The sequence below is a fragment of the Gadus macrocephalus genome, chromosome 3 (genome assembly GCF_031168955.1).
Source record: "Gadus macrocephalus chromosome 3, ASM3116895v1".
Classification (NCBI taxonomy): Eukaryota; Metazoa; Chordata; class Actinopteri; order Gadiformes; family Gadidae; genus Gadus; species Gadus macrocephalus.
In genome coordinates this window covers 20,003,377-20,019,222 of record NC_082384.1, presented here as the reverse complement: position 1 = coordinate 20,019,222, position 15,846 = coordinate 20,003,377, and the positions used below count along the sequence as shown (strand labels likewise).

General features: G+C 44.6%; 1 protein-coding gene across 10 annotated transcripts in view; it reads right to left on the bottom strand.

The window, feature by feature from the left end:
* Window positions 1–843: 843 nt before the first annotated feature.
* Window positions 844–15,846, bottom strand: part of ttbk1a (tau tubulin kinase 1a) — a 32,758-nt gene continuing 17,755 nt past the window's right edge. For 2 of the 10 annotated variants that reach the window (XM_060047837.1, XM_060047839.1), the window contains 2 exons: window positions 4,342–6,176; window positions 844–3,763 (listed from right to left, as the gene is read on the bottom strand). In XM_060047837.1, coding sequence (XP_059903820.1) covers window positions 3,472–3,763; window positions 4,342–6,176 — 2,127 coding nt within the window. In that variant the 3' untranslated portion in view covers window positions 844–3,471. The remainder of the gene's footprint in view (window positions 3,764–4,341; window positions 6,177–15,846) is intronic. The other 8 variants (XR_009524934.1, XR_009524936.1, XR_009524937.1 and 5 more) reach the window with 8 other exon arrangements.

Here is a 15,846-nt window from a genome sequence, read left to right as displayed (position 1 = left end):
GGTTGTTACCCTATAATGTAGTGATCGGGTTAGGGTTGTAACCCTATGATGATGTAGTGATCGGGGTTAGGGTTGTAATTACAGCCCTTACCCTCACCCCATCATTATAGGGTTAACCTTGTCATGATGATCGGGGTTAGGGTTCTAACTTTACAATGATTTATACTATAATATAGTTGAATACTTGATTCTGATTGGTCAATAACATTCAAATGCTGTGCAATACATTGTATAATAATCGCTGAATCAATGCACTACAACGGTCTAATACTACTGTAGGCCTACTAGGGACCAGATGTTTAATTGAAAAGCAAAAACAACAAGCTAGTAGCACTGTAGAATTGTATTTTTAAAAGCAGCTGTCAACAAAACACAGCAGCCAATTTGATTCATGTTTAAGATATTTTTTTGTTTATTACATTGTTTTCAGTTACGGGACACCCTGTCGTTGTTTATCCTTACATATAGATTAGGGTTAGAGTTGTAACCCTATAATGACATATTGATTGTATGTCAGTGGCTTTGGATAAACGTAATGCTGAATGATTAAATACCCCTTAATATGAATTGACATGACAACCACACAGGTCATGTCAATCCGTAATGTTGTAACCACCATGACCACCACACAGGGTGTAAAATCTGTAATGTTGTAACCATAACTACCAGACAGGGTGTATAACTAATAATGTGGTCATCTTCACGTTTAAAATCTCACTTCAATATTCCTTCATTGGATTCTGATGGGACTGGATAAATAGGTCATTCTGGTCTGAAAATTATGATTTATAGATAATTTTACAGTAGGGCGGAAGAGTGGGAGAGAACAAGTGAAGACACAGATTTCCACAGGACCAGTACTTTACTTGACAATCAAGAGTCACCAACTACATCGGCCACAAGAGCAGCAATCCATCACATATCGGACTCAGTGGTGAAGCCTGTTCAGTTCAGAGCTGACTCAGAAGTGAAGCCTCTTCAGGTCAGAGCTGACTCAGTGGTAACGTCTGTTCAGGTCGGAGCTGACTCTGTAGTGAAGCCTCTTCAGTTCAGAGGGGACTCAGTGGGGAAGCCTGTTCAGTTCAGAGCGGACTCAGTGGTGAAGCCTCTTCAGTTCAGAGGGGACTCAGTGGTGAAGCCTGTTCAGTTCAGAGGGGACTCAGTGGTGAAGCCTGTTCAGTTCAGAGGGGACTCAGTGGTGAAGCCTGTTCAGTTCAGAGCGGACTCAGTGGTGAAGCCTGTTCAGTTCAGAGCGGACTCAGTGGGGAAGCCTGTTCAGTTCAGAGCGGACTCAGTGGTGAAGTCTGTTCAGTTCAGAGCTGACTCAGTCGGAAAGCCTCTTTGGGTCAGAGCGGACTCAGTGGTGAAGCCTGTTCAGGTCAGAGCTGACTCAGTAGTGAAGCCTCTTTAGGTCGGAGCTGACTCAGTGGTGAAGCCTGTTCAGTTCAGAGCGGACTCAGTGGTGAAGCCTGTTCAGGTCAGAGCTGACTCAGTGGTGAAGCCTCTTTAGGTCTGAGCTGACTCAGTAGTGAAGCCTCTTTAGGTCAGAGCTGACTCAGTGGTGAAGTCTGTTTTATCATGCGAATATAAACAGGCAGAGCCAACACAGCAGGCTTACAATTTGCTTTGCAAGATAAAAATAAAGATGTCTTAATGAGAAATGCTTCTGTTATATACAAGAGGATGGTCACATGCTCCCTCCAAGGGTAGAATCTCTTATCATAAGCATAGCCAAGCATTCACTTCAACCACTGACACTATGGGATTGAATGGAGAGAACACAATCATTTAAAGGTAGTCTTTCATACGTACAATTATTTGCCCCTCACCACTAAATAAATGGTGGTATATTGCAGTATACACTGTGAATTATGTGTGTATCTATGCACAGGCTGTGAAGCGAGGATGCCAGAGAAACAGCTCCTTAACCCTAAAAATAACCCTGACACTAACATAACCCTAACGCACATTAACCAACACAAACACTATAACACATTATCTAACACTAACCCTGACACGGTCATAACCCTGACAATAACATCACCCTGACACTCACACTAACATAACCCTGACACGAACATAAGCCTGACATTCACACTAACATAACCCTGACACTAACATAACCCTGACACTCGCATAACCCTGACACTAACATAACCCTGACACTAACATTACCCTGACACTAACATAACCCTGACACTCACACTATCCCTGACACTAACATTACCCTGACACTCACACTAACATAACCCTGACACTAACATAACCCTGACACTCGCATAACCCTGACACTAACATAACCCTGACACTAACATTACCCTGACACTAACATAACCCTGACACTCACACTATCCCTGACACTAACATTACCCTGACACTCACACTAACATAACCCTGATACTAACACTAGCCCTGACACTAACATAACCCTGACACTAACATTACCCTGACACTAACATAACCCTGACACTCACACTAACCCTGACACTATCATAACCCTGACACTAACACAAGCCCTGACACTAACATAACCCTGATGCTACGGCCACACTGCACGCGTTACTCGCGTTAAGAAACGCGCATGACGCGCCTAACCTGACGCTTGATCATTGTGTGTCACAAAAATAGTTCAACGCGAGTCCGAGGTAGGAAACCCAAACGCCGCCGTGTTTGGGTGCATGATAGAGTTTAGATCGAGTTAGATTAAATAATCTCGGATATAAATAACAATTGATTGGCTATCGCGGCTAAGCGTCACACGTAGGCGCGTCAAAAGTTCAAATTTTTGAACTCTGTGCGTTGGTGCGTTGGGCGTGTTGGTGCGTTTACGTGCGTCATTACGTGCGTATGCCGCGTCTAACGCCACTAACGCACGCTTTAACGCGTGTAACGCGTCTACGCACCTACACCAATGGTTCCCTATGCAAAAATGCCGATTTACAAAGGCTCTAACGCAAGTAACGCGTGCAGTGTGGCCGTACCTTGACACTTACATTTCCCTCACACTAACCCTTACCCTCACAATAACCCTGACCCTAACCCTGGCAGCTAATGGTTCCATAGCACCATGGCAGCATTGCTCTTCAATACTGGAAGCTCCTGAACAGAATCATGCTAAAGAATAGAGGGTTATAAATGAAATCATACCCCATGACCCGAATCATGCCAAAGAATAGACGGTTGTAAATTAAATTATAACCAATGAAAAGAATCATGCTAAAGAATAGAGGGTTATAGAGGAAATGATACCCCATGAACAGAATCATGCTAAAGAATAGAGGGTTATAGAGGAAATGATACCCCATGAACAGAATCATGCTAAAGAATAGAGGGTTATAATCAGACCAAGGAGCTTTAAAGAGTAAGTCATCCCTGCCCTGGCTGCACCCCGGTATTGGGGGGCTGGAGCTGTAACTAGCGTATAGTTCCTCACTAACATCGACACATCTTGAAAACATGGACTTTCTCTTATTATCTAGCACCACCCGAGGCTGCTTTGGGGCGGCTGCGTCCCCGCTCCAGGGGAGCCGAAGTTCGGGGCTGCGTCTGGGGTGGAGTCCTGACGGAGAGGGGTGTTCTGGTGGGGAGCAGCCTGTGAGGGGAGGGACTGTCAGTCCTGCAGTGGGTGGAGCTGAGACTGCGGCGGGTTCCAAAGATGGTGCGTAGTGGCGGTGCCTGGGCGGGGCCAGCAGGGGGGCGGGGACAGGAGGCGGAGCCAGACCTGACAGGAAGTGGTTTGTTTCTCATGCCAAACTTTTGGAGCCTGAGTAGAAAGCAAAAGTTGTATTCAAGTTACCCTCAACATAACACATATATTTATATATTCAATTTACCTTCACCCTTACTTGTTTATTTAAATATTCAAGTTACCCTATTCTAACTCCTATTTTTTTATATTCTAGTTACTCTTACCAAATTCATATATTTAAATATTCAAATTACCCTGATCTAACTCATATATTTAAACATTCAAATGACCCTAATCCAACTCATATATTTATGTATTCAAATTAACCTAATCCTACTTATATATTTATACATTGAAGTTACCTTAACCCTAACTCATATTAATTTTATTCATGTTACCTTCACACTAACCCAACTCTTACATTTATATATTCAAGTTGCCCTCACCCTAACCTAACTCAGATAATTACTAACCATATCCTTACTCATCCAGATGCCAATTTGTCAGATTTATAGATATATTCAAGACACATAACTCAAATCAAGTTCTTTGATTTAAATATAAAACTGATTGCTTGTCTTTGTACTTGTTCTGACTGCGTGTTTCAAATAGAAAACATCTAGCCAAGCCAACACGCTGTTAAGTCCACATACCTATTAGGTGGAGCTGCTGCTCCTTTGCTAGAGCTGGTTCCTGGCGGCAATCGCTGGGAGGGTCGTGTAGCAGGAAGCTCATCTGAGGGCCCCTTAACAGGGGTTAGAAGGCTGGGGGTTAGGGTCCTGGTGCTAAGGGTCCTGGTGGCTTGGGGCCGGGGGGTTTGGGGCCGGGGGGTGAGGGTCCTGGAGGTTTGGGGCCGGGGGGTTTGGGGCCTGGGGATCCTGCTCCGCCCCTCCATGGAGCCGTGCTCCTCAGTCGGCTGGAGACAGGGGCCCCTTCTGGACTCTTCCGAGGTATGGGTGTCCTCTTCTGAGCCGGTGGCGGAGAGAGTTTCTGAAGCCTTCTGTCTTTCCTCGTCCATTGAGGAGAGGGAGGAGGACGTTCCAGAGATCAACCTCTTCCTGATCCAACGGCCCTGCTGCTTCTGCACTAGCAAGCGGGCCAGATCCCCCTGTCTAGCTCGCTTCTGAAGATGGGCCCGGGCAGAGGTGGAGGAAGACCTGTCCGAGCCAGAGTCTTCTCCAGAAGCAAGCACAGGGATGCGACTGCGAGCTTTGGGCCTGATGGACTCTTGTGGTTCTATTGCAGGTTCTTCCTTACTGGCTACTGACTGTTTAACATCCGACTCTTCCAAGATTGCTTCTGCCACAGGCTCCGGTGATTGGTTCGGGGTAGTCATGTCACGGCATTTGGGATCTGTCAGAGAGGGCTCCTCCGGCGGTGCATGAGTACGCAGCCCCTGCTGGGGTTTTTCTCTCTTTATGTGAATTTGCAGCTCGATTGCGGCTTCCTTAGGTTGAGATAATACATCCTGGTCGCCCTCTCTGATGGACTGAGTGCTAGAAGACATGACGTTTAGGTGTGAGGTCTCGGCGATATGAATGAAAGTGCGTTCAACTTTGGTAAAGGGTGGGGATGCTGGAGTGATCTGGGCGGACGGTCGCAGTTCAAACCGGAGAGCCGGCGATAACCGGCCAGTCTCCGCGCACTCTGCTGGTGCAGGGAGTCCCAGTTTGTCCAGGGGCCTGTCCGTCTGGGCACATGGACTGAGGGCGCAGAGAGTGAGGGCACAGGGAGTAAGGGCACGGGGAGCGAGGGCAGAGGGAGCAAGGGCACAGGGAGTGAGGGCACGGGGAGCGAGGGCAGAGGGAGCAAGGGCACAGGGAGTGAGGGCACGGGGAGTGAGGGCAGAGGGAGCAAGGGCACAGGGAGTAAGGGCACAGGGAGCGAGGACAGAAAGAGTGAGGGCACAGGGAGTGAGGGCACAGGGAGCGAGGACAGAAAGAGTGAGGGCACAGGGAGTGAGGGCACAGGGAGTAAGGGCAGAGGGAGCGAGGGCAGAGGGAGTGAGGGCGCAGGGAGTAAGGGCACAGGGAGTGAGGGCACAGGGAGTGGCTAAACCAGCTTCCAGGAGCTGGTCTCCCCCAGAGGGAGACTTGCGTGTGTCTCCCGGCGAAAAGAGGACCAGGGTCTTGGAGCCATCCTCCAGGTCCGGGTCTACGTCCCCAGCCGACATGGGCTCCCTGACTCTTTGGTCTTCGGCCATGAGGGTGGACGGCGCCGCCTCCTGGCTGCGCTCAGTGCTCTTCTGACTGGCCTCGCTGTGGGACTCACTCTTGGTGACGTCGTCCTCCCCAGGCCCCGGGGGTTCCCAGCGATCCGTAGGAGGGACGGAGATGCCTCGGCGCTGGGGAAGGGTGCCGGTCAGAATGACCGTGAGCAAATCGCTTCTCTGGGCCTGGAGCTGAGGCAGGATGTGGAAGTGTTCCCTCTCTCCACTCTGTCTCTTGGTGCGATAGTCCGGCGAGGCTGGTTCTGTCGGGGACATCACCTAAAAGGACATGATAACCGGTCAGATCATTCAAAAAATAACAAAAAACAAAACATTTGAGTGTATCTATCTCACTAACGTTCTCAAATCACAATCACACTGTATCACATCCCACTCACACTGAAGGAAGAAAGACAACAATGTAAGCATTTGCCGCCAAACCATTTAATGTAATTTTGGTTGTACACAAGCATTTCAAGATTGTCTTGATTACATACATTGATATAAAAGGCACAAAAATGCATTGCACTTTCTTCTTTGACAGTCTGATACCTGGTGATTTTCAAGTGTTTCCCTTTATAAAGATAGCATACACCCTGTACATACTAGGACCATCAACAAGCATGCTTTTAGAGATGACCATCCTTTACCTTTCTGTATATATGTACACACAGTATTATCTATCTTTCTGTATATATGTACACACAGTATTATCTACCTTTCTGTATATATGTACACAGTATTCTTGTATTCATTTAAAAAAAGGTTTAAAATACATGCTGGACCTGTAAATTACACAAGCAGTAACTGTACAATTATGTAGTGATAAAAAAAGACTATTTATTTGATATCCAATTATATTTTATATTATCTATACTATTTTATATAGTATTATACAATAACATATATATTATATATATATATATCAGTCTATATACTATCAGATATTTTATTACATATACTATTATATATTATTACATACAATATTAGATACGCTATTATGTATAACATTATATAGATATAATTATATATACTATTATATATATATATATACCATAATATACACTATATATTCTACCTGTGGAGGACACTCACGGATCAGTCAAACCTATCATTAACCCTGACTTACGGATCAACCCAACCTAGCCCTAACCCTGACCCAAGGATCAGACCAACCTAGACCTAACCCTTACACAAAGATCTGATCAACCTAGAACTAACCCTGACTCAAGGATCAGCCCAACCTAACCGTGACTCAAGAATTAGACAAACCTAGCCCTAACCGTGACTCAGTAATTAGACCAACCTAGCCCTGACTCAAGAATCAGACCAACCTAACCCTGACAATTTAATAAGACCAAACCTGCCCTAACCCTGACTCACAGATCAGACCAACCTAATTCTAAATCACGGACCAGACCAACCTAACCCTGACTCAAGAATAAGACCAAACATGTCCTTACCCTGACTCAAGGGCCAACCCTGTTCCCTTTATAAAGGGAACAGACACAAACACGCGTGACACCCAGGAATGACTGGACTTTAAATCCATCAAATAGAAATAATGCACATTATGCATACAACATTGATTTGGTAAAAGGACACAATGTTAGAGTTTCTAAAGGTATCCAGAGTTGTGATGAAGGCACCTTCTAAGTGTTTGAGGAGATGATGATGGTGGAGTTTTCTTATGTGCATATTATGAATGTTACCGCCAATGATAGATACATAGCGCCATATTAAGTACATGACAGCAAGTACCTACAGTAAATGACGCTAGCACTGATTTAATTCTATGATGGTTTGAAGAGCATTGTGACTGTAATGATGCTCGTCATCTGTGAGCTACATTGATCCGTGAGTATCTTCTCTACAGTTTTTGACTATATACAATATCACAGGGTCTTTACAGTCTTACAGAGGTTTGTGTTCATAATCATATCATAGTTCATCTTTAGAATCAGAGTTGTGTGTCGTACGTACAGCAGTTCACATGCAATCTCCAGTCATCAGTCTATGGTTACAATATATTTTTATTTCCCATGTGAATTCCTTTTAAAGTGGGTGACATTACATACAGACAAGATGACAATCATTTACAGCATTATTCTTCTCCTGTGCAAAATAAGTCAGGATTAAGCAGCTAGATCCACATAGGCCCTTTTCTGATACATTGCATCACAATCTTACCCCACATACCTATAACCCTACATATCCCTGCATAACCATACTTAACCCTACATAACCTTGTCTCACTCTACATACCCTTATCCTCCTTAACCCTTTCCTTATCTCACCCTACATTACCCTAACCCCCCTTAACCCTACATAACCCTAATCCTATCTCACCCTAAATAATCCCAACCCCTTTAACCATAAACTATCTAATCCCACATAATCCTAACCCCCTTAACCCTAACCTATCTCACCCCACCTAACCCTAACCCCCCTAAAACCTATATAACCCTTACTTAATTTTTTACCCTACATAACCCTAACCCCCCCCCATCTCTTTTCTGATACGTTGAGCCATTAAGCATTAGGAAACTTCATTAAATCATGATATCATGCGTTTATATGAGGAGCTTGACCATTCATTCTAACCCATTGATTGCTACTTTTACTTCATGTAGCCCTTTACCATCTTGAAAGAGCAACCAGAACAAGGTCATATCTCAGTTTGTGAATCTTTATTTAGGGAGTAACTATCTCTGTTTGTGTATGGTATAATGTCTCTTTAAGGATAAACCATCTTCGTTTGTGAATGGCATAATATTTATTTGTGATCTGAATAGGAAAATGGTAGACAATCTAGGCGTCTAAATACTATGATATAGTTTGATGAACATCTTACTTATTGCAACTCTGGTTTGCACCCAAACATTCATTTTGTTGAATCCTTTGCTGATATATTCAATTATAAAGTGCAACAGAAGGCCAAACAAGTTGCAGCAAGTATTAATACTGTCAGCTGAAGAACAACAGACTGGGAACAAAAGGTAATCTAGCAGGCCTTGTGGGAAATATCCCCAAACTGAACACTCGAACATAAGATACTTGTCAATGTATCTTTCGGGAAGCACACGTCTTTTTTACAGCACCTGTCTGTCCTTGTTTTCATGATCTCTGAAAAAGCAGCAAGCTGCTTCAAGCTAGCTGATACAAACCTCTAACCAGCATCCTAACCCTAACCACAACCCACAAACCTCCAACCAGCATCCTGACCCTAACCACAACCCACAAACCTCCAACCAGCATCCTGACCCTAACCACAACCCACAAACCTCCAACCAGCATCCTGACCCTAACCACAACCCACAAACCTCCAACCACGCATCCTGACCCTTACCATAATTCACAGACCTCCAACCACGCATCCTGACCCTAACCATAATTCACAGACCTCTAACCACGCATCCTGACCCTAACCATAATTCCCCAGCTAGGCTCCGAACAACATTCCGTCGGCCAATCAGCGAATCCCAGCGAGTGATGTAGATGGTGAGGAAAGTGGGAAGTACCGCTTTGGACAATTCTACAATTGAGTCAGTAACGTCATCATATTAATGCTCCTTGGAATTAGTTTGAATGCAATTCCGTTTGACTTCAATGGAAATGGTAGCTTTAACTTTCGCTGTTGGTGTTTGCTATGAAAATACGGCATTTCAATATAGTTCATGGGGATTGGGGGATCAGAATGGTTGGCAAAGTAAAGTTTGACGCCCCTCCACAAACCACTTAACTTTCCAGACCTCGTGAGCAAAGGGAACGCGGTCTGGTTGTGCGAGGCTAGCATCAAGCAGAAAGAAGACAAACCTATTTATGCGTCAGGACAAAGAAGCCTCAATGACAACTTGCATTAGTGCGTTCATTGCTTGAGCTCATGGCCTTCTCTCAAATCTTAAACACTACTGATGTTCGGAGGAGACCATAGGGCCTTTGTATTGCTCTGTAGAAGAGGAGATCAGAAGGTGCTGGCGTGACATTCTAGAAATGATGTGATTGGCTGCCATCATGACCAAGAAAAGATGCTACCTCGCTGCGTCGCTCTGTTTCAGTCTCCTTGGCAAGCATCTCTTAATCCCCAAGGTCCTCTCAATACGTGTGCCAGCTGTCTGGCGTGTGCAACATGTCATCTGCTTCAAGAGATTATTGCATGGGGAAAAAAAACATTTCTCCGGAGTCCGGACAGCGCCAGTAGCTGGAGCTCCGTGGGTAAGCATGTGTTCATCTACTTCAACAGCAGTGGGTGTGTCCTACCTTGTGATAAGCATGGCTTGTTGTGGTCAGTGTATTGGTGTGTCCCAGCATGCACCAGTCCCTCTTTTTTTAGCCTGTCAGCTTAGCTCGAGTTCTTGTTCATCAGCTTGGCCAGCATCTGCTGGAGCTGTGTCCGGGACACGTTCAGCACAGAGTGTCTGCTCCGGGGGCTACCGGGGCTCTGCAGGGGGGCGTGGCGGCGCCGCGGCGACGCCGTGAGGTGCGCCGGGCTGCTCTCGGCCGAGCGGCTGCGCTGGATGAAGCTCCCTGTGCCGTGGGGATACTGTTCCGTCTCCAGAGTGGACGACGAGAAGACATAGGAGGCCAGCCTCCTCAGCTGATTGGGCCGTGGGTGGGGCCTGTCTTCCTCCAACTGCATAGGGACCAATCAGAGGAGGGAGGGCAGGACGTTAAGGAGAGGACCAGGGTTCCAACGCCAGTAACTATGGTTGCACAAACATGCCTTTCTATCAAGTTTTTAAAAGACGGGGTAAGAGGAAGGCCTTCTACGACCGTCCGCTCTTACACTGAGGGAAAAACCGGGGATATTTTAGCAGTGTGTAATATTCTACACCCAACAGACTGATAGCTGTTTGGGAATACTGATTATTCAGACTAGCATCCTTCTTGCCGGAAAAGACAGGGCAAACATGTTCCCACGATGCACTTAGAAAGAACGAATGACCAACACAAGCACATAGCTCACTAGTCTACAGAAAGGCCTCGCACCGGTAGACTGCTGACTGTTTACACGTCGAAGGTTAAGAAGACACACAACAGAAGAAAGACATGGGAGTCATCAAGCACACGAAACAGACACATTGGAGAAAGGTAAGGAGCATGGCTGAACACAACAAAGGGCTGAGATAGTAACAAGAGAGGTAGAGGACTAGCCTAAACTCTGCTTACCCCAAAACACCTCTTTATTTCTTCTTCTGTTCTTCAATGGCACCCCTCGCTCTGTCTCTGTCTCCACAGGTGAGTCACACTTCACATACTGTACTTTTAAGTGGCAAGTTTTTTGCAAAGGCAGTGGTGGTCACGTCAATGGAAAAGGATCGCAGAGGAGAATGACACTCCTTGACCAAGAGTAGCGTCTCCTTGATGCACTGGAATAAGAGCAGTAAGGGGCTTGGAGAGAGCGACGGCGGGGGATTGAGCGCCACCGTGCTGCTCACAAGGAAGGGAATCCTGAACTGACTTCTGCTCACGATGAGCATCAGGTCTTCAGTCTAAGCATGTTTTGGGTTCATAAAGTACATCTTATCTTCGCTGAGCGAGGCGGAGGTGTCAGATGTTTTTCTGTTTGTCGGTAACAGCATTATAAAGCAACATGCTGCACATTTGCAGGCCTGGTTTTTGTAACTGCTGTCCTATATTTCTGATGACCAACAAGTATGGCTTAATGAGCTGAAGAACCAACAATCAGTCAGCACTAATTTCAGCAAGTATCAGTTTACGTTGTTAATTAGTGATTTAAAATGTAATCGAAGTAATCTACTTTCCCACAAGCCCCTCTAGAGACACCCCTACAAAACAAACCCTCACGCCAACACTAAGCCCCTCTAGAGACACCCCTACAAAACAAACCCTCACGCCAACACTAAGCCCCTCTAGAGACACCCCTACAAAACAAACCCTCACGCCAACACTAAGCCCCTCTAGAGACACCCCTACAAAACAAACCCTCACGCCAACACTAAGCCCCTCTAGAGACACCCCTACAAAACAAACCCTCACGCCAACACTAAGCCCCTCTAGAGACACCCCTACAAAACAAACCCTCACGCCAACACTAAGCCCCTCTAGAGACACCCCTACAAAACAAACCCTCACGCCAACACTAAGCCCCTCTAGAGACACCCCTACAAAACAAACCCTCACGCCAACACTAAGCCCCTCTAGAGACACCCCTACAAAACAAACCCTCACGCCAACACTAAGCCCCTCTAGAGACACCCCTACAAAACAAACCCTCACGCCAACACTAAGCCTAACCATGTAGAGCCGCCCCTACAAAACAAACCCTCACGCCAATACTAACCCCAACCCTTTAGAGTCACCCCTAGACCACTAACAGTAAGTCTCGAGAGTCACCCCTAGACCACTAACAGTGAGTCTCCAGAGTCGACCCTAGACCACTAACAGTAAGTCTCTAGAGTCGACCATAGACCACTAACAGTAAGTCTCTAGAGTCACCCCTAGACCACTAACAGTAAGTCTCTAGAGTCACCCCTAGACCACTAACAGTGAGTCTCCAGAGTCACCCCTAGACCACTAACAGTGAGTCTCCAGAGTCACCCCTAGACCACTAACAGTGAGTCTCCAGAGTCACCCCTAGACCACTAACACTGAGCCTGTACTCACCCCTAGACCACTAACACTGAGCCTGTACTCACCCCTAGACCACTAACACTGAGCCTCTAGTCAGCCCTAGACCACTAACACTGAACCTCTAGTCAGCCCTAGACCACTAACACTGAGCCTGTGGTCACCCCTAGACCACTAACACTGAGCCTGTAGTCACCCCTAGACCACTAACACTGAGCCTCTAGTCAGCCCTAGACCACTAACACTGAGCCTGTACTCACCCCTAGACCACTAACACTGAGCCTCTAGTCAGCCCTAGACCACTAACACTGAGCCTCTAGTCAGCCCTAGACCACTAACACTGAGCCTGTGGTCACCCCTAGACCACTAACACTGAGCCTGTAGTCACCCCTAGACCACTAACACTGAGCCTGTGGTCACCCCTAGACCACTAACACTGAGCCAGTAGAGTCTATAGAAATAGCACTATATCTTTTCTGCCTTCTAGGGTAATGTGGGTTACAATCAATCCTTGTCACTCACTTCAATCCAGCTTGTAATTCAACATTTTCCAATGTCTGGTCGACACTGAAATTACATGCAGAGCCTCCCCACCTCCCAATAATAACAGAGAAAGATCGGTTGTCGAGTTGTCAAAGCAACCTTTCAACCTTGCTATTGTCTATGGTTAAAAATGTGCAGCATGAATGATCGCGCTTATGAACATACGCATTCAAAACTATAAGAAATGACAAAAATTCTCCACTTCTTTCTGATCGACTTAATAGACAAAGTATATTTAGCAACGAACTGCTTTCCCTTAATTACTTTCCCCAAAAATGTGTTAAAATAATAATATATATACCTGCACTGCAGCAATAATCTGTGTCAAGCAAGTAGCGTCAATAGGGAAAACCGTTATAACCATGAGCTAAAAAGGGGATCGTTGGATCATCACACCACCAGTGACATGGTGTAAGAGTTTGAGATCAATAGTACACCACAAAACCTTGAACCTCTATAGGCAATTGGCAATCACCTAGCCCTATAGCCAATAAATGGCTTGAAGAGAAGCAACATAAATATAGAAGGAGATAGGGGCAGGTGAGATACAAGAAAGACAAGACAAGCACTCTCCAACTAAAGAAGCCAAGTACATTTAAAATAACTGAATGTTCGAAAGTGTCACGTTTTTGCTCTTTGTCTCACCGAAAAAAAAGGCTGCAAAGGATAATTTGTACCATGGACAGGAAGAACGTTTCTCTGCTTCCTCACCCTTTACCCTCTGTTCAGTAAATGTTTTGGCATGTTTATCCTTCCAATGTCCTGTCTTTCCTTAATTGCAAATATCATTACAAGTCATCAGTCAACAAATGAATCAAACATGATCAGCAGAGTTATGCACAAATATTTTGCCATATTTTTCCTCCTAGATGACTGATATTCAGAATTAATAAATACAATAATTTCCTCTTCGGTATCACACACACTCAACCGAATCATGGTCAAAACCTTAAATGAATTATGTTGGGTACCAGATTTAGGTCTTGAGCAAGACAAACAGGTGGAACAGATTATTGATGAGTGGTTCTTAAGCATAGTTCATAGAAAGGCAATAGAGTCTGTCTTGCCAGTGGCATGAGTAATCTATCCTCAACTCTCATGAAGGTTGTGCACATGTCAACACAACATCAAACAGGCTTTTGATGATTCATTCAAACAGAAGCACCACCAAAACTAACCCTATCCCTAACTAATACCGTACCTTATCTAGTTTGATTGTCTTTACCAAATATACACACAAGGTTTACATCATGGACATGAAATGCATACAATACTGCAATATATGAATAACTAAGCAATGGTTTTCTGTATGCATACACATACATACACAAAAACACACACATGCACACACACACACACACACACACACACACACACACACACACACACACACACACACACACACACACACACACACACACACACACACACACACACACACACACACAGCTATATATATATATGAAAGGTACTGCTTGTGAAACACCATCTTGGTTGCATTCTGGAGACCTTAGTATATCTAACCCTAACCTTTCCTTCTCTTCCCCAAAACTGCGATTCAGGCATTATATGTAATTATGTCCAGATATTATATTATATATATACTATTTAATACTACAGGTTTAATATTATATGTACTATATGTAAGGCCTAAACCATTCATTATATTATATACTGTTAACTTTATAATACTACAGGTTTAATACTATATTATGAACTAAATGTAAGGTATAAACCAAGATTATTTTCCAATAAGATGTCCTCTTATAGGAAAATAATGTGGTGCTACAGCCGAGAAAAAGTTACAATAATGGGACAGTTTGAATGGCTTAATCTGCAATAAAGGACATGTTATTGGGCAGTCTATATTAAACGCTACTGTTTTATAAATAAATATATCTTGCTTTTTATATTACAGCTAATTACCGAAAGTGGAAAGGAGAGAAAGGCAGTGCTGGCCACCTGCACAAGATATCAGTTACAGGATGGGAGGATTTTGATTGATGCAATTAATTGAATCTCTATCGATAAGCATGACTACAGATATGTCCAGGTCAGCTCAAGCTACAAGCTCATTTAAATATTAAGAATTACAACTATTAATATTGCATTCGGGCCCGTCCAATAAAAGTGGTAAGATAACCTTGAGCAAACCAATGAAAACGTTCTTCACATAATAAACCCGAACCTAACCCAAACTCAAACACTAACGCCCGATCCAGAGAGGCAGTGAGTGACAGCTTTGACTCTGATATACTCGGTCCCTTGCAGTGTGATATAGGTGTGTTGAGTCACCACTGCAGTGTGTCGACAGTGTACATATCATTAGCAACCATTTGCTTCTACCAAGGATGAGCTTTCCTGGTGATGATACCCAGGATATGCTTATTTGTCAAGCAATAAAGCTAAAATATTAAACCAAAAATTATTACCTTAAAAGGGACATATTATTGCACATTTTCAAAACGGCTTGTAACGGCTAATCACACTCACACCTGGTGGTATAATATGTCCCCATTAACCCTGCCAATCCTTACCTAACCCTGCTAACACTAACCATAGCTCAGTGTCTATACTGCTAGTGCTAACCCAACCCCGCACACCCTGCTAACCCTAAATAATATACCCTAACCTAACCCAAACCTTAATCCTAACCCAAAATAGTATTAACCCTAACCTATTCCTAACCTTAATCCTTACTTCCATGATAAACTCTAATCCAACCCTAAATGATAAACCCTAACTAACCCTTAATGATAAACCCTAACCTAACAGCAACCTTAATCCTAACCTTACATGATAAACCCTAATCTAA